Source organism: Pteropus vampyrus, unplaced genomic scaffold, assembly GCF_000151845.1.
Source record: "Pteropus vampyrus isolate Shadow unplaced genomic scaffold, Pvam_2.0 Scaffold47, whole genome shotgun sequence".
Taxonomy (NCBI): Eukaryota; Metazoa; Chordata; class Mammalia; order Chiroptera; family Pteropodidae; genus Pteropus; species Pteropus vampyrus.
This window is the reverse complement of record NW_011888828.1, coordinates 7987362-8012500: the sequence shown is the minus strand read 5'-3', so window position 1 is coordinate 8012500 and position 25139 is coordinate 7987362. Positions and strand designations below refer to the sequence as shown.

The window sequence follows — 25139 nt, the reverse complement described above, 5'->3', positions numbered from 1 at the left end:
AGTCTATTTTGAAGAAGCTTATTCCAAAACTATGAGGGAAAAATAAGAAGTAACTCCTCAATGGAGACTTCAGAATCTTTTTTCTGACCAAAGTTCCATGCCCAGATAATGTACATATTTCTATACCACCCCCAGGAAGTTAGTGGGCGTATTATTGTGAATGCTGGCAATACCTTCACAGCACATAAAGCTCCTCTTTAGAAAATTGGAAAGAAAGACACGTTTGCTGTCTTACCTTTTTCACTTGACGAATAAGCCATACCTCCAAAACTTCATATGATGTTAACGAAGGTAGGAAACCTAAGAACGGAAACATTTTGATATTAAAAATATTAAAAACACGACCATAGACCCTGTCAAACACTAATCCTGGCCAACTTCTTTCTCTTAAATGTCTCTTCATAAGTTTTGGAAATTGCCTGGAAATAAACGCCTAGGAGAGTAAGAGAGCGTGAGGGAGCGTCGTATGCTGTTTGCTTTTCAACCATAGCAGTAGTTTCCCCAACTGATACGAAGGGATTTATTCATTTGTCAGGTTAGTACTTTTCTTAAAATACTTTTCTTCATTAAATATGAACCCAAGACACATCCATCATTTACCTTGCTTTCTTTTATATTGGTCATATATAAACTGGTTGGGAAAATAAAAAGTAAATATGAGATCCCTTGTATCAACATAAAACTAGGCCTAAAACCTGTTGTTACCTTTTTTTAGCCTGTCTATACAGTGGCTTACTCCCCGCCACGCCTCCCCGCCAAAAAAAAAATTATCCACATGTACATCACAAAGCCAGATATCATGTTTCAGTCAGGATTTTTTTTTGCATATATAGATGATGTATTACTGAAAATCAAAATCCATATACATATACAAGCAAATTAACACAAACGTTTGATGAGTTATCTCAACAAACTATAACCTTTTCAGTTAAAAAAAAGTTTTTAGAAAGAACAGAACATTAACAGTGACGGGAAATTCATAATGGCTAAATATAAAATAAGCTTTGTCTTCACAGTTCGAAACTAATTCTTGTACATTTCTTTTTGAACTAAAAAATAGCTAGCCAACAGTTTCCATTCACAGCAACATGTAATCAGGGTTGATATAGTCTATGCACAAAATATATGTGGATATTCCTTTACCTAATCTTCTTAAAATCTGAGACATGGCTTTCCTGAAATAAAGTAAGATTTTATGTATCGTAGAGCCTAACACTTAATACATTAGTACATTCTAGTCATAATACTATTATTGAGAAATCTAAAAGACAACCTTATTGGATATTTCCCATATCTCATATTTACAGGACATTTTTAGACATGCATTTCAAGAACTATGTACTAACAAGATAAACGATACTAAAGTAGTATGGAATTTTTGGAGCTTGAGTCCCTAGGATACGTGAAAGAAGACTATTTATTTAAAAGACACCTATCCAATTGAAATGAAAATGTTGTCAAATTAATATCATTAATAAGCATAAGAGAAATCTGAAAAGAAACGCTCCCTGTCTTTCCTATCTTTATCTGTGATTAATTTTGTCCAGTTTTAAAGAACGGTCAACTTCATTCTTCTAACACATTTTGGTTTTCCTAGTTGTTCATTTTCCTTTAGGTTGTTGACATTTAGGGCAATTTGTCTATAACCTCACTCACAGAAGATTCCAGAACCAATCCCTGCTTAAATTTCTGTTAATACGAGGCAGAAGGCTGTGTGGACAAGTATAAAAACAGGTACACATTTGAGGGAGCGGAGTCAATATATTTAAAAGTTGAGATTTCTATAAATGTCCTGATGAAAAGTGATATGCAAAGTCATTGGCTCAGATAGTCCCTCTAAGTTTGAATTAATCTGATTTATTTAACCAAGTTATTATAATATGCATTTCTCTTTGATCAGTCTTCTATTATTCAGCCACTCGTTCATTTATTAATTCAACAAATATTTATCAAAGTGCCTAGTGTGATTATGTGCTATAGAAAAGGCAAGGACATTTACAGTGGGGGATTGTGAGCCCAATGGGTATGATGAACATGTATGAAGCAAAAGACACTAATCACATCCAACCAGCTCCAATTCAGCTCAACGTTAGAATCCAGCAATAATAGTACAGATGGCGTAAAGTACATCTGTGTGTATCTGTATGTGTACACACACCTATGTATATATATTTATCTATCTGTACAAACACTACATATGTATACACACTCTCTATGTAATATATAATATATGTATAATGCATATAAATTCTAACAAGTGTATTTGTGTTATCTTTAAAATAGAACAATTGTATCTTGAAGTGGTAAATGCAAAGAACTGGTTTTTATTGTTGATCTGTGGATTTAATGATTTTTTAGGTGAAAAGGATGTTTAAGTGTACAATTTCTTTTCTTAATTTAATATATTTATGTAAATGCATGCCTGAAATTTGGTTAGATTGACTGTGTTTTGTGTCCTTTAACATGATCAAATGTATTAAACTTTATCTTATGACCCGATATACATGTGCTATTTTAAAATTCTTTTTTATTTTAGTATTTTAAAAAAGTTTTTCCTAAATATGCATACTCATTATATGAACAGTAATTTTTAAATATTTTATACTCAAACTACTTCTTTAAAATAGTCTTGCCTTTTGTCTTTTGTCATGTTCTAATTTTAAAATTTTATTCCCCAAAATATATGCCAATGGTAATGGTCAGTTGCATTGTTTAAATATACCAGGCAGCCATAGCATGTTATATTGACTTCAATTTATTCTAAGTTGTAAATGACTTAAATCTTATCCTTTAAAGTAAGTAAGAGTTAATAAGTGAAGAATGTCAAAGAGCAGTTGAGAATACTGAGCTCCCAAACCGATGGGCAGAAGCATGTAGAAGGGGAGAAAAGGTGGTTGCAGATACCCCCAAACTTTGTTGACCTTGCCATTTTGTTTCCAGTTAACCCTCTCAAGAGTATTTATATAAGGTGAGAGATGCTATTTTGAACATGAGTATTAAATCTGCCAATATTCTTTAGAAGAGCAAAATGCTTTCATCTAGGTCTCCTTTCCTGAATAAATACATCCCTTTGACTCACTGAGGAGGAAAGCTGTTCCACTATATGAGATGTTTATTTCTAAGAGAATAAAATGTGTTACAAGCTTATTCACAGACAGAGTTCCTTAGCTCAGGTTACTCTCCAGAGGTTTTAAGTTAGGCAAAACGACAACATAAAAAGTGTCCTTTAGCTCATTCCACAGAGGACCAGGAAGCACAGAGTTCTCTCTCCCTTAGGCACCTCCCTCCCAGTTCTTAGAATCTGTCCCAGTGGTTTAGTCCTTAGTCACCCTCTTTCTTTCCTGTGCAAGTCTGGTCTCTCCAACCGGATTACTAATCTCCCAAGAGCATATCTCCTACTTTCAGAATCCCTGACAGACCTAGAGCAGCTCCTGAATACTTGCCATAAAGAAAATGATAGTAATAATATGTACATAACAGTTTAGGGATGGAAGTGAGTTCTTGCTGTTGCTAATCTGGGTTCGTTCACTGTCCCTTGATTGGCTTCTCAGCTCTGCTGTTGCCAGTGTGACTAACTCCCTGCATTTGTCGTAAACACTCGAAGTGGTTTCTGTTTTCTTTTTTTTTGACTAATTGACATTATATATATGCATATATATATATATGTACACACACACACACACACACACACACACACACACACACACACACACATTTAAGACAGAGATGAGAAGAGAGATAACATGGTAGAATTACAAAGGGACGTGATGAGATTGTCCTCAGGAGAGCACATTAGGAAATCAGTGCCTTGAATCCAAGTGTGATCACAGCAAGATGTAGTAAGAGGGATCCTACCTCCAAACCTGATATGTGACCCTTAAATGATTTAGGCAGCTACCAGCTGAAAAGGCCATTATTCCCACAGCTGTCACTAAGGATTTACATAGCTCACATTTGCACTATTAAAACTATCAGCTTCAAGTTTGTCCAGGAGGCTGACAGCTAATGTGAAAGATAGTACTATGAACTTGCTTCTTTACACTCACTTTTTTAAAAGTATTTTTTAGACAAATGTATCATTTCCAAAGGAAGTACAACTTAAAATAGCCGCCATGCTTAGTCTCTGATCAGAAAAAAATATATACAGTTTTTTCTATTTGGAGTTCCAAAGCAGTCTCTCTGAAGATTAAATCCTACCATCATTCAAAGAAATGAAAAGATAAAAGGAAGAAAAACAACTTGGATGAAATATTTCTTCTGCATTTTCATAACTTGATTTGTCTGATTTCTATATAATATTTTCTATGATTAAAACAAACAAACAGAATGTAAAAGGGGGAGAGGAGGGGTCAGGAGAGGGAGGGGAGCGCCTGGGTAGCTCCTGACCACAAAGCTCATTCTTGGGACTACGCCCGCGTCGGAAACGACTTGAGCTCATTCTTGCAGTTTAATAAGATGTTGTCAGATCGCTATGACATATTTACGGCCTTATCATTAAAACTACTTGATGAAAAATCTATGCACTTCACGTAAAACAATTTAGATTATCGTAGACACTGTTGTGATCTATAGCTACCAAAAGTCACACACGCCAGGTGTGCCGGCAGGAACCCTGGGCCAGGGCTGTGAGATGTGGGTCTTGGCCGTGTGTCTCCCCGAGTAATTAACTGGGTGGTATTGGGTATTGCTTCACTATACGGGGACTCAGTGTCCTTATGGAGAAAATGAGACTGAGGTTCCTTCCAGCTGTAACAGGGATTGTTATTAGATATCACTAATCCCAGGATCCATGTGGATTACAGATTTGAAATTGCAAATCTCAGACAGGAGTCCATTAACTACTCCTTTTCATTAACTTGTGGTGGCTAAATAATTAGAAAAGACACTCTTACTCATACTTCTGCTTCTCCCATCCCAGTATGGTTCATTCTTGAACCTTTCAATGTCTTCTACAGCTCTCACTAAATTTCTAAAACACTATCTGATCTATCATCATTTTTCTTTGTGCTGAAGAAATACACTGTTACAAGGATGTTGCCAATCCTTCCAGGGTCCTTAATGTCTAGTTTTACAACTGTCAGAAATATAACTACCTTTTCCAAGAACTGTGTCCCCAAGAGGACTGCTGGAAGCACACTTGACTTGACAGATAGATACCATGTTCTGGGAAGATACAGGGCATAAACGCCTGGAAGACATCATCTAAAAGGCAGACAATTCATGACACCGGAGAAGTGTAAACAAGTGTCTGCTGGGGCTGCCCTAACAATACAATACCGACTGGGTGGTTTAAACCAGGGCCGCAGACTGGTACTGGTCATTGCCTGTTAGGAACTGGGCCACACAGCAGGAGGTGAGTGGCAAAACTTAACCTGTATTTGCTTCTGCTCCCCAGCGCTAGCATCACCACCTCAACTCTACTTCAGATCATCAGGCATCAGATTCTCATAGGAGCACAGGCCCCTGGTGCCAAAGAGGTTAGGGACCGCTGGTTTAAACAACAGAAATTCGTTGTCTCGCCGCTCTGGAGGCTAGAAGTCTGAAATCTAGGTGCCAGCAGAGTTAGTTTCTTTGAAAGGCTGTGAAGAAGGATGTGTTGCAGGCTTCTCCTTGGCTTGTGAATGGCCATTTTCTCCCTGTGTCTTCACGTAGTCTCTCTTCTATACATGTCTCTGTGTATTAGGACACTGGTCATACTGGACTTGGGCCCACCCTCACGACCTCATTTTAACTTCATTACCTCTGTGAAGATCTTATCTCTGAATAAGGAGGCATTCTGAGGTCCTGGGGTTTAGGACTCCAACATATGAATTAGAGGGGAAAACACAATTCAACCCATAATGCCGCATCCCAGAAATGGCATCAGACTTACCAAGGTCTCGCTTTTATTGTCTAAAGCAGTGCTCCTCAAACTTCAGTGTGCCTCCAGTCACCCGGAAACTTTGCTAAAATACAGTCACCAGGGGACTTTGCTAAAATGCAGATTTGGATTTAGTAGGTCTGGGGCGGGGCTCAGAGTGCAAATCTCTAATAAACTCCCAGGTGACGTTAATGCTGCTGGTACCTGGGCCACACTTGAAGAACAAGGGTCTAAAGCTTATGGTTTATAGAGCTACAGTTTATAGGTTTTTGTTTTTTTTTTTTTAACTTTAAGGACAGAATAGTAATTCTGGAATAGACTTGATAGAAAATGGCTTTCTGCCTCAAAAAAGGAAACGATGATATGTCCCATATCTGAATTCCAGGCTCGTGCTTAGCTGAGTAGAATGCACACAGCACAGAGTGACTATTTGTGCAAGGCAGTCAGTCATCACCATGATGCCCAGGCTACTTGCTGTTGTTACTACAGCTGCTGCTTTTATTTTTAGCAACAGCATCATAATCAGCAAACAAGTACAATACTTTCATGTATGCTGGAATTCTTCTATCTGTTCAAAATAATCTGGGTTGCTAAAAAGATATGTACCATAAAATAAAATATATGCTTGTTTTAAGCAGCGTAAATTCTGCCAAGATAGTATATAGTAATAACAGAAAACCTTGAGAGACTTCTGTCAAAAGAAAAAATTTAAAAGGGAAAATTTCACTATGAATACATACATTTAAATGAAGATATAGACCTTGAAAAAAAGATAATGAACTTCTATGTTGTACTGACTTTTCAGAAATAAAGTATTATACCTTTACCTTCACATCCAGACAGAATTATGTTAAAGTTGTAAACACATCTAGAATTATATCAAAATGCCTTAGAAGCAACTTTCAGTGCTACTCACGAAAGAATAATACTATCTGATTCACACGTTCATGTACTTTTTTACAGCAGGAATGCCCAGTAGTCCATAATGAGTACATACTATACCTACACTGTCTAACAGGGTAGATACCAGCCACTTATGGCTATCGAGCACTTGGAAAGTGGCTGGTGTAACTGAGGAACTGAATGTTTAAGTTTATTTAATTTTAATTAAATTTAAATTTAAATTGCCTATATAAAAATAGTTTTTTCTTCTTATATTGGCTACCTCAAAAATAAGAGCTAAAGATAATTCAGACAGTTCAGTGAAAAGTTTTGGTGATGTGTGTGTTTGATAATCCCCTATGTATAATTCACACTGAGACATTCCACGTTCGCTTTAACTTTGTTTGGTTTTGATCCAGTAGCTTATTCCAAATAGTATACTATACATACTCTTTGCTTTCAATTTTTTTACATTGGCCTTTGACCAAAACCAAAACCAAAACTTTTTAACTCTAGGTATAGTTTTATATACAGCGATAATCCAGCCTGCATGTGTAGAAACCATGTACTCTGATAACGTGTACGCACATCTCTGAATGTAAACAAGTGTGGAAGTAGCATTGTACATGCAGAATTGTTGGTGGATAGAAGTGATGGCGGCTAACACCTGTCATGTGCCAAACTCTCCTTTGTATTAGAGAAGGTACAGACAGAGGAATCAGGGGCATGAGAGTACCAGCATGCGCCTTAATGCTTAGTTCTATAAAACTCTCCTGGAAGAGAAGCATTTCGGAGCAATAGAAAACAATATTTAGAGAGAAAAAATGAAGTCCATTAGGCAGTCTAACTATTTCACCACATGCAACCTGAAGGAACCATGAGGCATAGCAATAAGGTACAGCCAAGGGGAATGTCAGAGGTCCAAAGAAAAGATCTCTCCCTAAATGGAGGTGGACACAAAAGGCATAAGACAATAGTGAGTCAGCTCAACCAAATGGAAATAAGTGGGAGTAATAATAATAATATCTAACACTTATATAAAGTTGTGTGCCAGGCACCTCTTCTAAGTACCATCAAGAACTGTGAGGGGTCTAAGATTTCACTCTAATTAGAAGCTGACAAGTTAGCCGGCCATGACCAAGGATGTCGGAAGAAGACATAAGACTCCTGAGTCAGAGACAAAGGACAGTTTACTAATCACAGTAATAGCCATAACCAGTAACTAGTTCTCTGAGCCCTAGTGCCCATAGGGTAACACAGAAAGTGCCACATGATACTTGCACACGTAGTAGGTTGAGTTATAGAAGAGGAACTTTGAGCTCAGGGATACCAAATCATTTCTAATGAACAGTAGGCAAACCTACCTGATACTCGCATTAGAGAGAAAAGCTACCTCTGTCTTCCAATGCTGTTTGTTATATAAGCATCCTTGAAAAATAGTTCAGAACAAAGGCATTCAGTGTTTCTGCTTACAAGATGTGCGGAAACGCAAAAGACCCACGGCGAACTGTCAGCCAATGAGCATTTTACAAATACTAACTCAACAACCATGTGGGCTAGGTACTCCTACACCATTTTACAAATGAGGAAGTGGAGGGACACAGAGTTCCCACAGTTATTAAGGGGTAGAGTGAAGATCTGAACCCACCTATCTGGCTCTGGAGCAGCATGGTCCAACAGAAATGTTATGCGAGCCACGTGTATCATTTGCAATTTTCTAGTAGCCACATTAAAAAGCTAAAAAGAAACAGGTGGAAGTAATTTTAATAATATATTTTATATGACTCCAGGTACCCAGAATATGATCATTTTAACATGTAATCAACATATAAATTATTAATGAAATATTTCACATTCTTTTTTAATATGAAGTCTTTGAAAACAAGTATGTATTCTACACTTGTAGCACATCTTAATTCAGAAAGGAAGTTTTTATCAAAATACTTAACAGCTGAAAGAGTAGATTCACATACCCAAGTTGTTTCAAACATATTTAAAAGCTTTCCAATCACTGACTCAAGTATCAATTTTAAAGATACACTGATGGAAATTAAGCAAATTAAACATTCGGTGCTTTAGTCACAGTAGCCACATTACAAGTGCCCAATAGTCCTACCTGGCTAGTGGCTCCTGTATTGGACAGAATAACATTGGCACCAGTGTGCAGAACCTCTGTGCTCTCCTGCCTCGCAAAGAAAGTGCATTAAAAGTGTACAGAATTTTACCTTCGTTCTTCATTCTTCTATTTTAATCGGTTAACAGAGCCACAGTTGTTCACCTCGCTCTGCCTGCCCTGGAGGGCTGCTGAGAGAAGTTAAGAGAGGGCAGAGCATCGTGGAGGATCAGAGCACACGCTCACAGTCACAGACCCGGTTTCGTCCAGGCTCCATCGCTTCTTGTCTCTTCTCAGCTGTGTGACCATAAACGTATTTCCTGACCTCCTCGAGCCCAGTTTCTTCATCTTTAAAGTAGGGCACTAACAGCACCTCTGAGGATTAAATGAGGCCATTCATGTAAAGGGCCTGGCACAGTGCTTGGCACATAGTTCATGCTACAGAAATGTCAGTCATTATTTGGTAACAAGTAAATCTAACATGAGAGACCCTCTCTTCCCCCAAAAAAGTTTAATAGTACATCATTTTAAGATGCCCATTTGCTTCCTAGGAGGAAGTCTTGCTTGCTTAGCTGTGCAGCCCAATGTCACCCTCTAGTGCTAAAAACCATGAACAGCAGGCATCACCAACCGAGGCTCCAGAACATCAAACCTCTGCAAAAATGTGTTCACTTCTTCAGTCTCAGACGCTGGACCTGACCCAGATCCCCAGACCCCAGCCCTGTTCATTGGCACGCTGTCTTTTAGGCCTATGATTCTCAAACTTTAATGTCCTTTCTTATCAGTTACCTGGGGGATCTTACAAAAAGCAGTTTATGATTCATTAAGTATAAAGTGGAGCCTGAGAGTCTGCATTTCTAATCAGCTCCCAGCTAATTTCAATGTTGCTGCCCCACAGACCCCTCTTTGAGTAGCAAAAATTTTTTAAACTATACTTATCATGCCAAGTCTTTCAAAACTAACCTTCGAATTGTTAGAATGAAGAATCGAAGCATTAAGCTAAATGTTGTCTTCCTTTCTGTGGGCACGTGCGGGAGGAAAATGGACACCGAAGCTGACATACATCTGCATTTTAAGGATAGCTTTGAAGAGAGTAACAGTATTCTTACAGAGAGAGAGTCTCAGCAAGAGAATATGAGGGTAGATAGGTCAACATGGCAATTCTTATATTCTCTTGACGTCAGAATGTAATTTAAGGTCATGTGCCATTCTAACTAGATATCTGTGAATTAATGATAACTACATAAATTAATCTGTGTTCACAGTTCAAGGCCCAAGATAATTTGGACTAAATAATGGCATGGTGGTAAGACCACTGGACCATCAGTGGACACTGAGTCCAAATTTCAGCAGTCACTGATCGGTGGTCTGTCTCATGTTATATTCAAGAGACATAGAAAGCTTATCATTTGAAAGAAATCATCATCTATGCTTATTTTATATTTGATAAACTGGAGATAAGAATAACTGCCACATTTTTGCCAACATCAGAGATAACACAGTGAAAGTGCTTAGAAAATGGTGTTTCATAGATATGAATACAATTCATTAGAAGTCTGATGGAGCAAATGCCCAGTATTTCTGGCATAACAGACAATATTGGTTGTTTCTGATAAGGAGAAAAAGAGAATGGGGACTTGGAGTTTATTTAAATTTGTCTATCCATTTTTTTAAAAAGACTAATTAAGATTATGATGGCTTAATTACTCCAAATTTCCAGGTATTTGTGTTGCCTCCCACAACGTGACTCACGAATTAATGATAACATTTATTCTCATCTTGTTTTCAAACATTCGTTTCTGATGATGAGTTTCATACACTACGATGCAGTCATATTCTGTTGGTAAGTTTGCTCATTATCTAAGGGGACTCACTTCGTTACTAACTTTGGTAAAAACAAAGTTCAGAAGGCTTTTCGGAGGCATGCAGAATGTCAAACACAACAGTCACATAGAGGGTCTATTGCATTTTATCTCACAGAGCACTGTGATATCATCCTGGACCTGAACTCACATTTTTTACCTATTTTCAACCCCACTCCCACTATGGTTATATGTGAAGACTGACCTCTAAACTTCCTTGTTTCTTTGTAACAAATGGTTTGTTTCTGTTGGCTCTAGAGGCTCGTTTGAAAGTATTTCACTTCCACTTGTTTTAACTTATGACCTCATATTAATGTGCTTACCCTAATTGATTCCCTCTATAATATTCAATTTCAAAAAAACCCCACATTCATATCAATGTACTATACTTACCGTCAATGTAAGGGGAGGAAATTAAGTTTGACTACCAGAGTTTGAGAAAAAAACAAAGATAAAATAAACCCAGTCCTACATTTCTAGAATGAGAGAAAATCAAAGAAGAAAGGTAAGAGGGAGGGAGGAAGGGAGGCATAAGAAAAAGGGAGGAAGGAAAGAGGAAAGGAAGGGAAAGTGAAAAAGAAAGAGAAGGAGAGAAAGAAAAAAAGAGAAGAGGGAAGGAAAGGAAGGAGGGAGAGAAGAAATGTGGAGGTTTCTGTGGTACATACTTTGTCTCTTTTCACTTACACAGTAAAACCTGACATGAGAACCAGAAAACACTAATTTCATCACAGGATAGTGTTAAGAACACTTATAACAATCCACCAATCCACGGATGAATAGTTACTGAAGACTAGTCCAGTAGACAAAGATGTGTACAAGGCAGGTTCTTCATTCTCAAAATGCTGAGAATGTGGGAGGAGAAACAACATCCAGACATTAAAGATAACACCATTCATGTCTACAGGTACTTATCCGGCAAAGCAAATTTTTTTCAGTTAGGTCCAATCCACTTTGGTTATTTACTTAAGACCCGTGTTCAGGGCCTGGGCCAAGAGAGAAGGATGAGATCCTGTATCACAATTAAGATCCCAGGTGAGATTTTCACTTAGTCCGTTAAATAAATGCAGCATCGTTTGTCATCCTGAGCACTGTTAAGATGGCTGCTTTCCCCAGATCCCATACCCAAGCCTACCGGACGCCTGAGCGGGCCAAACATCTTCCCACCACCACCGTTCATGTCATGAGCTCCTGATTAAAACTGCTTTGGTTGGCCTGTCTATTCAACGCCAGTTCAAGATTTCTGCTCTTCTTTGCCTTACTCTATTTATGAGCTGCTACACTAGAGGTAGGAGCTGCTGCGAAAAAATACATACCCAGATTCAGAAGAAGTGATCTGCAGGCAGGTAGCCTGGACCAACGATAGTATGGTATTGCCATACTGCTCCAAACATAATGCATTCAGTTAATGCTCTATCAAGGTAAATACCTAAGGAAAATACAACCTAAATATTGCCACAGAAGCAAAACAGGGATGTGGAGCTTTTCAAGATTAGAACTTCTTATCGCCAGTCTTATTTTATTATCTGATTTGTTTCTCTCCTCGTTAGAAAAGAAAAACAGCAGTGCTAACATTTATAAGGAATCCTCATCTGAAAATCGTCCTGTGAAGATACGACATTTCTCTTTCTGGGAGACAATCCAGTGCATTTCATGTACACCATCCCTGAAAAGCGCTCCTGAGAGCCCCACCCCCAAAACCCACTTGGAAAACTTTGGACCTATTCAGTCTCCATTCCACTTGTCCCCAAATACCTTTCCAAGCAATTCAACAAAAACGTTTGAGGTATCTGTTGTAGAGAATCGAGCTAATTAAGGAAAAAAATTAAAGCGGGCCGAAAAATGCTCAGCAAAGAGTTCCTTCCTGAGATATGAAAAATTATGGGAAAAGCTAATCAGTGGCCCAATGTCTCACTATCTGGGCCGAAAAATGCTCAGCAAAGAGTTCCTTCCTGAGATATGAAAAATTATGGGAAAAGCTAATCAGTGGCCCAATGTCTCACTATCTGGCCAGGTAAAATGTGACCCAATCATCATTCGATTAGGTCTCTGTAGTGAGAATTCCCTTGGCATCCCCACTGCCCTGGACTAGACAGGGCAGATGAGCAAAAGGAAGATACTTGATTAGCAAAGCTTGCATCTTTAAGAAGCAGGTCTGGGTCATGGGCTCCTGGGGCAAGAAGGCCAAGGAACACAGGCAGAGCCTCGGAATATCTGCGTCTTTCCATGGAGAACTAGACGGCTTTGGAGAAATGTCGCCATAAAAGGAAGAGGGAGTAGGCGAGACTTCTTTCCGCTGCTGCGTAGTTACTGCCGCATCTGTGAGAAAGCGCGTGGGCCAAAGAGGGAAGACCATTTCACAAACGATGCGCTTTAGTTTCATGGAAGAATTGAGTCAAAGCATCAGCTTCTCCTGGTATGCGGGCACTCATTCAACATTCATTTAAACGATGACAGCACGCCCACTGGGGGAATGGTACAGAAGTAACCAAGATGGACAAGGCTCCAGCCCTCAGACAACATACATTCTAAGGAGGGAGATATTAATACTAATAGAGTAATAGAGATATTAACACTAATCACTCTAATTACAACTGTAATAAATGGCATCGTGGCAGATTATATTTTCCGAGGTTACAGGCAACGAGATCTCCTATGCCAGATGCTTTCCTGGAGTCATCCCCATTAAGATGTGGCATCTTCCCCCTCCCACCCTTGAATCTGGACCATTAAAAAAGAACAAGTGATGCTGAGTGACTTTCAATGTCACTGTCATAAAAGGTTATGCAACTTCCACTTAGCTCACAGGAACATGTGGCTTTGGAAGCCCTCAGCTACCATGTAAGCAGCTGGACTACCCTGAGGCCACTATGCTGAGAAGGAGCTAAAACTAGCCTACCTGGAGAGACTGTGGGGCTACATGAATGAGAGTGATGTCCAGCCAGGCCAGCTGCTCCAGCCCCATGCCGTTCCCGCTCCAGCCACCTCCTGACTGCAACTGCATGACAGACTCCAAGCAGAAGCCACCCAGCCAGGCCTTTCCTCAACTTCTGTCCCAAAGAAACTTAGCGATATAATAAAACGATTGCTTTTGCTTTAAACCGCTAAGTTTTAGAGCGATTTGTTGCAGTAATCGGATAAACAGACATGAACAGGGTAATGGCACAGAGAGAAAGTGGGAGTGAGAACTACTTTAAACAGGGAGGCCATAGAAATCCCATCTGAGGAGGAGGATGTGAAGAGTTTAGAAAGGAGCACCCCAAACTGAAGCAAAAACCCAGACCTGGAGGGAGGAAAAGACTGGCCACGATCATGGAAGCCAGACGGGCTGGAGTATTGGAACCAAAGGGAAGAAGAGGTTGGACACACAGGCAGGAGACGCTTAGGCAGGGTCATAGTTTGGATTTCATTTTAGGTGAATTGGAAAGCCTTTGCACAATTTAGAGCCACTAACAGCAGTCCATACTCATCTTTCCAGCTGCCGTGGTTCCAAGGCTCCCTCTGTAGGCAAACACCAGTTTCTGCTCTTACTGCTGTGGCCCATGTCTCCTCCAGCTCAGAGACCGGTACTCTCTTCTCTACAGTCTGGTTCCGAGCTCTCTCAACCTTGCACTCTAGTTTTATTTGTTTTGTTTTTGTTTTGTTTTATCTTCACACTTATTTCTCCTACAAGAAGCTTCTTTTTTTCTATTTCCCCACAGACTCTACCACCGAGTATACACTTGTTGAAGGAATGACTTGCTAGAACAATGCTAAACCATGAAAGACACACCAAATGTTTGGTTTAGTAGCCCAGTCTGCTAAACAGTAGTGAACTGTAATCTGCAAACCCTGTCCTTAACTGGACACGGGATGGGGTCTTCTGGGAGAGGCCCTTTGTGCCCAGGGTCTTCAATAAATCTGCCCTGATTTCCAAGGTTTGTGGAATCTGTGTTTTTAAATAGCATTTGCATTTCTAAAGATAGTCCCAGGCATTTCAGCTCTGTGAGCAAAGAAGGGAGATGGTGGGGGGTGGGATGAGTTGGGGCAGGGTGGACCGGGTGGTCGACTGGTTCTTATCATAACTGTTTAGTTTCATTTACATTTTTCTCTGGATTGCTCAGGTCCAGGGCAGTGTTACTTGATGTGGAACACCTGCCTTCACAGAGGGAGAGCTGCGGCTGGCCCTGCCACGAGCAGCATTGACGTCTCTGCTCTGTAGACTTGTACAATGGGGCTAAAAGGTGGACATCCACAAGCTCCCGTCTGGTTCATGGGTTTCTGGCTCAAAAGGAGTCACCCCATTCATAATTAAAGAAGTAGTAGAGTCTCTCTTTGGGCCTTTTGTTGCTGTAGGTAAAAGCAAGCTCGTCCATGGACTTGAGCCATTTAATTTTGTCTATTGGCCATTTTTATAGGTCTTGATCCATTCTTTGATGAGACATGAGTGAGAGTTGAGTAAAACCCTAGACCATATTGTGCTAAGCTGATTCCCAGGGTGTGCTGGGTCATATTCAATCAGGGCTGTATTCAAATGGAAACTTATGTGGCGCAGAGAGCGTTAGTCCTGAGAATCCACAACAATTCACAGGTTACTGGACAAAAAACAAACACACAGGGACCTCGAGAGTGGCACTTCTCAAACTTTCATGTCCATACTAGTTACCTGGGCATCTTATTAAATGTAGATTCAGATACGATAGGTCTGGATGGGGCCAGAGACTCTGCATTTCTATCTAACACGTTTCCATGAGATGTCGGTGCCCTAGTCTAGGACCATGCTCAGGGTGGTAAAAGTCTCGTCTAGACTTTGGATTTTCCAGCCCATGCCCCTAGCAGTTTCCAAAGCATGGTCCCTGGGCAGGCAGCCGCAACATCACCTGGAAACCTGCTAAAAATAAAAATTCCCAGGCCCCGCCCCAGACCTACTGCATCAAAAATTTCAGCAGCGAGGCTCAGCACTCAGTATCTCAATGGGCCCCCAAAAGATTCTGATGTACCCGGAAATGGGAGAACCAAGACACTGTCAAGACTCACTCAGGTGAACCAAAGAATTTTAGCTACTGTATCCAACTTTGATCTCAGGATCAACTCTAAAATCGATAACTTCGATGTATTTAACACAAAGCTAGAGTTTAAAGTTTAAATATATTTTCAGAATCTTTCATCCTCATCACCACGATGCAACTTCCACCTAAAAATCCTCAGCATTTTTTCTCATTTAAAAAGATTAATCCCTTTGGCCCTCATTTAAAGATCTTCTGGTTAAATAATATGATCTTTGGGCAAGTCCTAAATCCTGAAAGCCAGGCTCTTAACACCCAGGTATGGACACCAGGCCACAGAGCACGGGAGTCCAGGAGTCTCGGCACACCCTTGAACATTTCCAGTGGCCTGAAGGGAGGTGGAGAGACAGCTCAGACACAACTCAGACTGAAAAATGGTGGTCTCGAGAGTCATTCCTTCCGCTCTCATCGAGTAAGCCAAGCGGATGACCTCCTGACGCGACTGGCAGGACCAATGGTCAAATAAGAACCACCACCTTCTCAGCGGAGCCTGGAAAAGCATCTCTGACCTTGGACCTCGAGGCAAAATTTCCAGGGCTGCCAGGACCCTATTAACTGTCTATCACCTCTGAAAGTGCAAAAGGGCAGGTTATCCCACAGGTCACCAGAGAAGGCGGGACCTGGAGCCTGTCCAGGCCACATAACACCACCCGTGACGCCTGTGATTCAGGCCTAGGGGCTTTGTACCTACTCTGGTTTCAACTTTCACAACGGAGACCACTTTGCAATTTCAATTTTAAGAGTAATCTTGGGGAGAAATACGTAAACCCCTGACTAATTCCTTCTCCACTATAGCTGTGCTAGCACAAGACCGCGCAGCAACTGAATAGTGCTGACTAATAATATGTTAGACCCTTAGAGCCCTTTCCGTCTGAAGACCTCAAAACACTCTGCCCATAGGACCTCACTAATCCTTGAAACAACTCTAGAAATACATGGGAAATATTATCTCCATTTCCCAGATGGAAAAAAAGAGAGTGTGACTTGCGCAGGTATCACGCTGTGCTCATGATGGGGCTCCCAGCTAAGAGCAGGTGGAGAGATTGGGGCGCTGAAAGGGCACAGGAGGAAGAGAGCTAGAAGATCGGCAATCCAGAGAGGAAACAACTTGGGTTGTAACGTCAGCGACATTAACCATAGGACCAACAGAATTACTAAGAAACAGCAAGAGGGCTGGCTTTTGGAATTGTTGTTATTGTTTTGTTTCGGAATACATATTTTTATATCTCCATGCTTTGCTTTTGTCTTTAGTCGGGTCAGTGTAGGTTTGGGGGGACCGGGTTAGAGGGAGGTCATTGCTTTATCTCTCCACATTGCTCAAGTGCATCCTGTGAAGTTCTGCCCAAAGGTCAGTGGCTAAGCTTACACTTAAGATTCTAATCCTTAGTTTCCTGACTGCTCCCTTGACGCCAACTTCTTTTTCCCAATACTGCTTTTGTAATCCAAATTTTATTTAGGCAACAATTGCAAAAATTTCCCCAAGGGGTCATTGAGGATATTATCGACAGTACCTCATATTTCCTGAACTGATAAGTTAATATTTAAAGCATTTTAGAACGGTGCGATTGCCTTTTTCTTTTCTTTTCTTTCTTTCTTCCTTTCTTTCCTCTCTCATTCTTTTTTTCTTTCTTCTTTCCTATTTTAAAATATCAAAGGCTTCCTGACATGCTTTGGCCGTGGAAATGGAACATATTTTCTCATTAGGTTAATTAATGGCTCTGCTTGGGTGGCATAATTTGGTGTAAGTTTCCTTTTAGAATTCTGTCATAACTAAAAAGGATCTTATTTTTGTTATGTTTTGTGGTGTCTTTAAATTTTTATGACTTCTACTTTGTTTAGTCTGTGTGTAATCCTTCTTTTGAAACCTAATGTCCTAGAAAATTTACAGTTTTCTCTCAAAACTGGCACTTTTTACATTTTACGGTGATTCCTGTTTCTTTGGTTCTCACTAGAACTTCATTTAAGTCCTTAAGGTGTAATTCGCAGCTCAGGGAATTTATGATTACATCGTCAAAGTAAACTCCCCAAGCGCAATATATTAAACCTGACAAGACGTTGTTCATTAATCTTTGAAATATAGCCAGGTGTGATGTAGCGAAGTGAGCCTTCCAGCTGAGAACAGCTGAACAACTCCAAACCGCCCCCCACCGGGGAGGATTCCTTCCTGCTCACGGCCAAGGCCGCCAGGGTGGGGACTGAGAGAGCCAGAGCCTGTCCTTTGCCAACCACTCGTGGTGTTCCCTGTCTCTGCTGGTGTTCTGACAGCTCTGCAGCTTCTCACCTTCTTCTGCATTTGTTCATTCAACAAATATTTATTGAGAGCCTGCTTTGGGTCAGGCACCAGGTAGACTTGGAAAGACAGCAGTGACCAAAACAGAAACAATCCCTTGCTTCATGGGGCTTATAGTTTTAGGGTCTAACAATAAACAAGACTCCTTTACTCAATACCATGAAACCCCTGTGAAACAAGCTACCATTATCTGCCAGTGGACTACCTACAGCTTGATGAGTGCCCTGACAGAGATTTGCAAATGGCACTGTCAAGGAGGAGCGGCCAAAGCCATCTTGGGGTCAATTAGTGCTCGGTCAGAAAAGCAGAGTCTAGCTGATCACTGTGCAACACTACCTCCAGGACAATGTGGAAAATCTGGATAAAAGGCAAAATCTCCTAAAGGCTTTTGTGGGTCTTTCCCCAGACCCTTCTGTTTGCCTCTGTGAAACATAACGGGCTAAATGCATTGTGGTACCCTGAAACCACAAGAAGAAGGACGTGATGAGGAAAACTGGCGAAATCTGTACGAAGTCTGGGGTATGGTTACTAGCAATATACCCATCCTGGTTTTTTAGCTTAGTCCAATGTGCCATGGCAGTGCAGATATTAACACTAGGAGAACAGGACAATGATATTCAGGAACTCTGTGGACCATCTTGGCAACTTTAATTCTAAAATTACTCTGAAATAAAAATTTTCTTTTAAAAATGTTAGCTTATAAAACAGAACCCTTAAAATAAATTATAAAAGCTACCGGGGAAAAAAAAGCACATAGTAGGCATGGGGGAAAGATATAGCTCCTAACGACATGCTATAATTTTTTCTTGAAACTAAGGAGAAATGTATCTAGAAACCCAAAACCCAGAAATGAATATTCTACTAAAAAAATATTCTCGCTGGATTTCTCCCTCTTTCTGTCATCCCGCTTTAAGTTTGCTCTCCTTGGTTTTAAGATCTCCTTTTAAGGTCTGTGTAAAAGGAACAAGGTATAGAAGAATCACATGTCCCAAGTTAAAGAAGCAAGATTCCAACCTTTTTATTTTTTTAACTCTGAATTCACAACACTCGTTCTTTTGATCCCAGCCACCTTCCCTAATTCACACACACACACACACACACACACACACACACACACACGCAAGCGCACACACACGCACCCCAGATCATCGCCGAGGCACGGGTCGGCTGTCCTTTCGTGTCTGCACACACACTCTTCACTGTCCTGCATTCGCCCAGCCCTGTAGAAACATCTCCTTAAGTAACGTAACACGTATTCATGTGTGCAGATTGAAGCTATTCCTGGTGTAGAATTACATTCAAAAAGACTTGGCTTACAGCTTCCAATAAGTGATTCTTGTTTTTGTTAGACTCGTTACACAATATGTGCCGTACACACTCCCATTTAAATCTTGTCAGGGAGAATTTTCCATCTCGAACTAGAAATGGTGGTGCTGAAAGTGATGTTTATTTTTAGCTAGCTGCACGCTTGAAAAGATAATGGTTCTGTAAACCAAGTGTAAACTTCCGAACAAACAGCTGCAGCAATAAGGGACGTCCTCGGAGCGCAGAGTCAGCCTTTCACCACTCACAGGGCGACTCGTTTAAGACGAGCATTTCTACCGATTCGGGGAAATGGACCACAGAATTTGAATATTAGTGCCGGGAGAATTCTTGGAGATCATCTCATATAATTTTATCTTATTAAAGATGAGAAACACAGGACTGGGTGTGGAGTATGCCTTATTCAAGGTTTGAATGACTGAGATGAACCAAAACCAGATACCCAGAGGCCAGGCCCACTGCCACCTCCTCTGTGCCATCACCCTGGGGCCCTAGCTGTGGGGCTTTTACTGCGAAGGCTCAAAAAGTTAACTTTGTGTTCCATACCTTCTTTATCTAAATGACACGTGTGCAAACAAGTCTTTTATAAACTGGGACGTACCATACGTGTCATTTGTAATCGAGGATGCTGTTGTCCCCATTATTATCTACACAGGGCTGCGAGAAAGACATGGCGCGTGCAAATTCGACAAATTCTGCACTGGAAAGACGGTCAGTTTTCACACACTGACAATTGTCTTCTACTCTATCCCTTCCAATTCCATTGTGTTCCCATGGAGCCCCCTGTTCTCTTTGAGAATCTGCTTCTCAAAATTCCTTTCTTTCTTTTAGATTTTCATTCTCTCTCTTTTAATATATATATAAGCTGACAAGGAGGACTCACTGAAGAACAGAGTCCAGGTTTCTAGAAAGGCTCTGCAAATAGGAAGTAAAACCACATCACACCGTTCATCTGCCAAAAGTAATAAACCTGGGCTGCCTCAGCGCCCTCTTGACTTCGTCGGCAACTAAAACTCCTCATTTCTCCCTTTCCTTGTAAAGGAAAAGGAAAAAAAAAAAATGCCAGGCAAAGAATGCCAGGCAAATCAAACCATGGGAAAAATAACACCTTCAAGCTCAGGGCAAAATTCTCTTTTGCAATCCCTGTTGCAGATGTCCCATCCGGTACGCTTGCTTGGCAGGGTACGCTGTCCCGGGAACGCGATGCAGAGCACAGGTTAGCGAGAAGAATTTGGCCAAAGACTGGTTGTTAGTTTTTAATTCATCGTTACAAAGCCTGAGGAATCTCACTATGATTTAGTTCATACAATTATCAAAACAAATCCATATAAAAGATCATCCCTTATACAGCTTTAAAAATATACCTTCTGATTTCCCACAAATTATATTAACCAACCACCCCTCAAATCAGTGAGTCTGTACTTATCACTAACTGGTAGAATCAAGCACAAATTCAAGGTTCGATATTCCAACACTTGGCCCAAACAGAAACCACTGTGGGAATTCCAGCCTGGAAAGGCCACTCTTGATTTTCTTTTTTCCAACTTGAATCTACCTGATTCCTCTCTTTCAAATCAGTAGGGAATCATTTGAGCACCACCGAAAAAGCCCACCTTCTTAATGTGGGCTTGCATCTTTCTGGTCAACCAAGACCATCAACTGAGAGAATAACCAGCCAAACGAATACTTAGAATGAAACACTCTTACTAAAATATGGGACGACTTTGGATTAAAAACCAAATAATCTGAATTTTAATTCCTGCTGGGTCATGAACTCACTGCGTGGCAACTCCAGGTTCTCAAGCTCCTTCTAAGTCCTCTAACGTTCTGTTTTAACAATAAGGGTAGCTCCTTTCAGCTCTAATATTCCTATTTTATTATCCAAGAAATTAGATTTCTATTAAACAGGGAGGAGTACATCAATATCTCTAAAAACGGCTGTCACGTGGATGGTGAAAGGCACTTGCTCCTACCTAGATATGGGAATTAATGGAGGAAAACAATTTGTATGACCAGAAAAAAAAAATCTTCCCAAATAGTACCCCATTCATGCTTCTATTTATTTCCCATCCACCAAACTTTGTCTTTGCTGCTTTCTGGACCCGGTGTTTCTTGCAAAAAAGAGTGAAAACAGCATAAAACAAAGGCATCCAGGGAAACTTTTCCACGATGATTAAATATCAACAGAGAAGATAATATTTTAGAGACATTGTTTCACAGTTAATCTCTGTTTTAAAACAGGTTCCACCATGAGCTGCTGAAAGAAGGAGCTAGCGTGTGCTGAGCCCACACTCTGCAGTAGAATGAATGCTCCAAGTTTAACATTCATTGGCTCATCTAATCACAGCTCTTAAAGAAAGAGATTAATATCCCCATCTTATGGAGGTAGAAAACTAAGGCAAAAAGAAATATAAGCACTTGTCTAAGGTCACTAATGTGTAATAAATGCTGGAAGAGAAATTTAAACCAAACGTGTCTAATTCCTAAGCCTTTCCTCTACAACACATGAGCTTGTTTATACAGAGCTTTGCCTCTTAGAAAAGATTAGCTTATTAATGATATCTAAGTTAAGTTTCCTGTCTCAAGATAAACCACATACAGAGGTGTGTAATCATAACACTATTTAAACTGTCAGGCCCAAACTACTGGATTTGGTGAGTACTGACAAATTCAAAACAAGGGAGAAAAGAATATTCTTATTTTGCAAGTATGAAAACCAGTGGATGATCCCCCTTGTGGAAGATCCAACCAATGTTTCAAAGTCACTGCTAGTCCTTTTCAAATATTTCCCTACCTCACCCTGACTTTAACCCAGAGCATTTCAAGAGCCAAAGGAAGCGGGAAGAAGCAGCACAGCTGGCAGGGCAGTGAGTCCAAGGCGTGCCTTGCACAGCGGACGGACCACCAAAGTGAAAATCAGAGAGTCGCCCCTTGATAGCTTTGTTTTCAGTCATGGGAGCCTTTTGGAACCTCGCTGGCTGGGATTAAACTCCCCAGACCTCTCCCCGTCCCATCCCTCTCCCACAGACACACACTATTTGTTTACTTCTCTCCATCCTAGAATATATGACAAGACCAGGGGCTGGTGGGGGGAGTGGCAGGAGGAGCTTCCAGGTGTCCTACTCCGAGGGATTAGAAGAGCTCAGATTTCACTTCACCTCCATCTCCCCCACTGACTGGTTCCTACTGCACCCATCATTCACCCTGACAGGCACACCTTACACTTTGGCTGTCTTCATGGGAGGTGTTTATAAATAAGGGCACCTGTCTGTGAAAGCCACCCATTCACAAGAGCGGTGAAGGGACAATAGATTACATGTTTGGGGAGTTTCTGTGCCCGAACTTCCCCAACAGCTGTATCTGCATTATATAGACTTCTGTGAGGTTTTGTGTTGCAGGAGAAAGAGAGAAACTAGTTCCTTGTCTCTGTATTGGAAACACATCTGCAAACCTGTCACATTCTACAGCAAGTGAACCAAAGGTAAACATTTTATAGTACTTGGAACTCTATCCCTTCTCTATTAAGGAAGGTTAAAACATGTTGGTTAAATGAAAAGTTTGGCTGAAACTAGATTCTCTTTCAAACACAAAAGGAGGTTGTAATTTCAAGCATTTTCCCCCTTGGATTTAATCATGAATATTAAGTATTGGTACCCAAGTGCCAGAGTAACAAATTAAAGACCACCCATCAACTTAATTCCAAAGGCTTATTTCATGTAACTCAAGCTTCAGTTATCTGAGAGTGAGTGATGCTATTCACAACTGCCCATAACGAAAGCCAAAAGGTTTTTATGGCAATTTGACCTTTTCATTTTTCACCGGTTTAATTTCAGATAGCTGGGAAAATATTTTCCATTCATATTTGACAACATGATTTCTAAAGCATCCTGACTAATTTCTCAATTAGCTAGGATTTCCCCATATGCCTCTCAAATTAAATCATGGGCCCAAAAGGCCAATCAATATTCAGTGATACAATTTAAGCAAAACTTAATTGGAACCCAATAATCCACAGGATCCTAATATATAGAAGCAATTCACTTTCTCTTACATATATAGTATCTGCACATCCTAATACCATTTCTTTTATTTGTTTTTAAGTGTTTTCATTCCATTCAGGCCCAAACACTTTATTTAACCTTCTTCCACTGGCACCAATGTTCCATCATCCTACCTTGCCATTTTAGATAAAAATAAAAGATTCTATCTTTTGTCATTGCAAAGTCCAGAACTCACTTTTTTCCTCCTGAAAACAAGAAACCACAGATGTTTCAAAGATCTGTGATTCAAATCATTTGTGCAATTGAGACATGATGACAAAATCAAAAACACATTCTTAATGCATGTTTGCCTGGAAAAATAAACTGCATTATGGGGAGGAATGCAGAACAAGGTCATTGTAAAAACCCAGAGGCATAATCCAGTTAAACTCCTTGACCTACAACAAATGCTGACAATTCTAAATTCTCTGTTAGAACAAGAGAACTTTCTGGGACATATTTGTGACATTGCTTAAAAGTCCTGCCACCTAGTGGAAGAAATAAATAAACTAGACCTTGAGTAACCTGATGGAGAGACATTGAGAAAAATAATAGCTCCCCTAGCAACAAGATTTCCATTCACAAATCATATTTGGGTTAACTTTAGACATGATTTTCTTAAAGTGCAAAGATTCATCAAAATGTGTCATTTTACTCTTATTTGTTCAAATGCATCTCATTTAAGATAGGAAAGACTTCAACGCAAGCCTTCAGAATTACAGGTAGAATCTACAAATAGTTTATGGTAATCATTCTCTTCATCTGCTTTGGTTGACAGTTTTCAAAATGGATTCAACAGAGTAAAGAAATAAACCAAATCCATCCCAGCTTTCCCTGGTAGTGGGCACTCAGCTAGGCACTTAACCCTCCAAAAGCTCAGCAAGAGGACTCCTTACAGAGGAGATTTCTTTCCTTGGCCAAGAGGCAATATCCTGCCTGAACAGGAAGGTAGATCGTTAGTGGCCAGACCTCACAGAAAGCCACTAAGTTTCTGAGAAACCTTCCTGATGAGTCATGCTGAAAAGGGAGACTACAGAACGGCTTTGAGCAAAGCACCATTCTTGAGTAAGATCTACAGTGCATGCCTGGCCCCAGTGTTATCAACAGGTGTGTTACGACAGCAGTCAGCTTCCCAGTGACTCGAAGGAGTGAACTTGCCACCCTGCCCACGTGGCTGAGGAAACATGAGTGCCTGTGATGGACACAATCAGAAATAGCGTAGGATTACTGTACACTGCAAATGAACACGTTTCTGTGACGCAAGGCCATTTGACACACTTCCATGTGCCAAAGTCTGTATTAGATTCTTCCCTGCCTATGATTAAACACAAAGATTATTAGGCAAATGCCTACTAGTTCTTTCTAAAAGTCCAAGGCTATTCAGAAGGAAACATTTGCTTCTGGTAAGAAAATTATGATTTCAGACTCCATTAGTTATATCTTCAACTCCTTCTTCTATTGGCAAACACTTGAGGGTAAATGGTCTACCAGTCAACACTTGTGAGGTTTAAATCAATATGTATAAAACACTTTGAAAGGAGTTATGAAAGACAATCCTACCACTTAATATTCAAGAATTATGTTCTGTGCCTTTATTCAAACTTTCCATTACTTGTTCAGTTTTTCAAACAAACACCATTGTTTACAGACCCAGATTTGATTTCACAAAGAATTTATTTCATAATTTAAGACAAATTGCTACATTCGGGGTTTTTCCATCACTCGTA

At 40.3% G+C, this 25139-nt stretch overlaps 1 protein-coding gene across 2 annotated transcripts in view; it reads right to left on the bottom strand.

The window, feature by feature from the left end:
• ANAPC10 (anaphase promoting complex subunit 10) overlaps nt 1–25139 on the bottom strand; it is a 271547-nt gene that overhangs the window by 91476 nt on the left and 154932 nt on the right. For both annotated transcript variants that reach the window (XM_011359429.2, XM_023530241.1), the window contains exon 5: nt 236–300. In XM_011359429.2, coding sequence (XP_011357731.1) covers nt 283–300 — 18 coding nt within the window. In that variant the 3' untranslated portion in view covers nt 236–282. The remainder of the gene's footprint in view (nt 1–235; nt 301–25139) is intronic.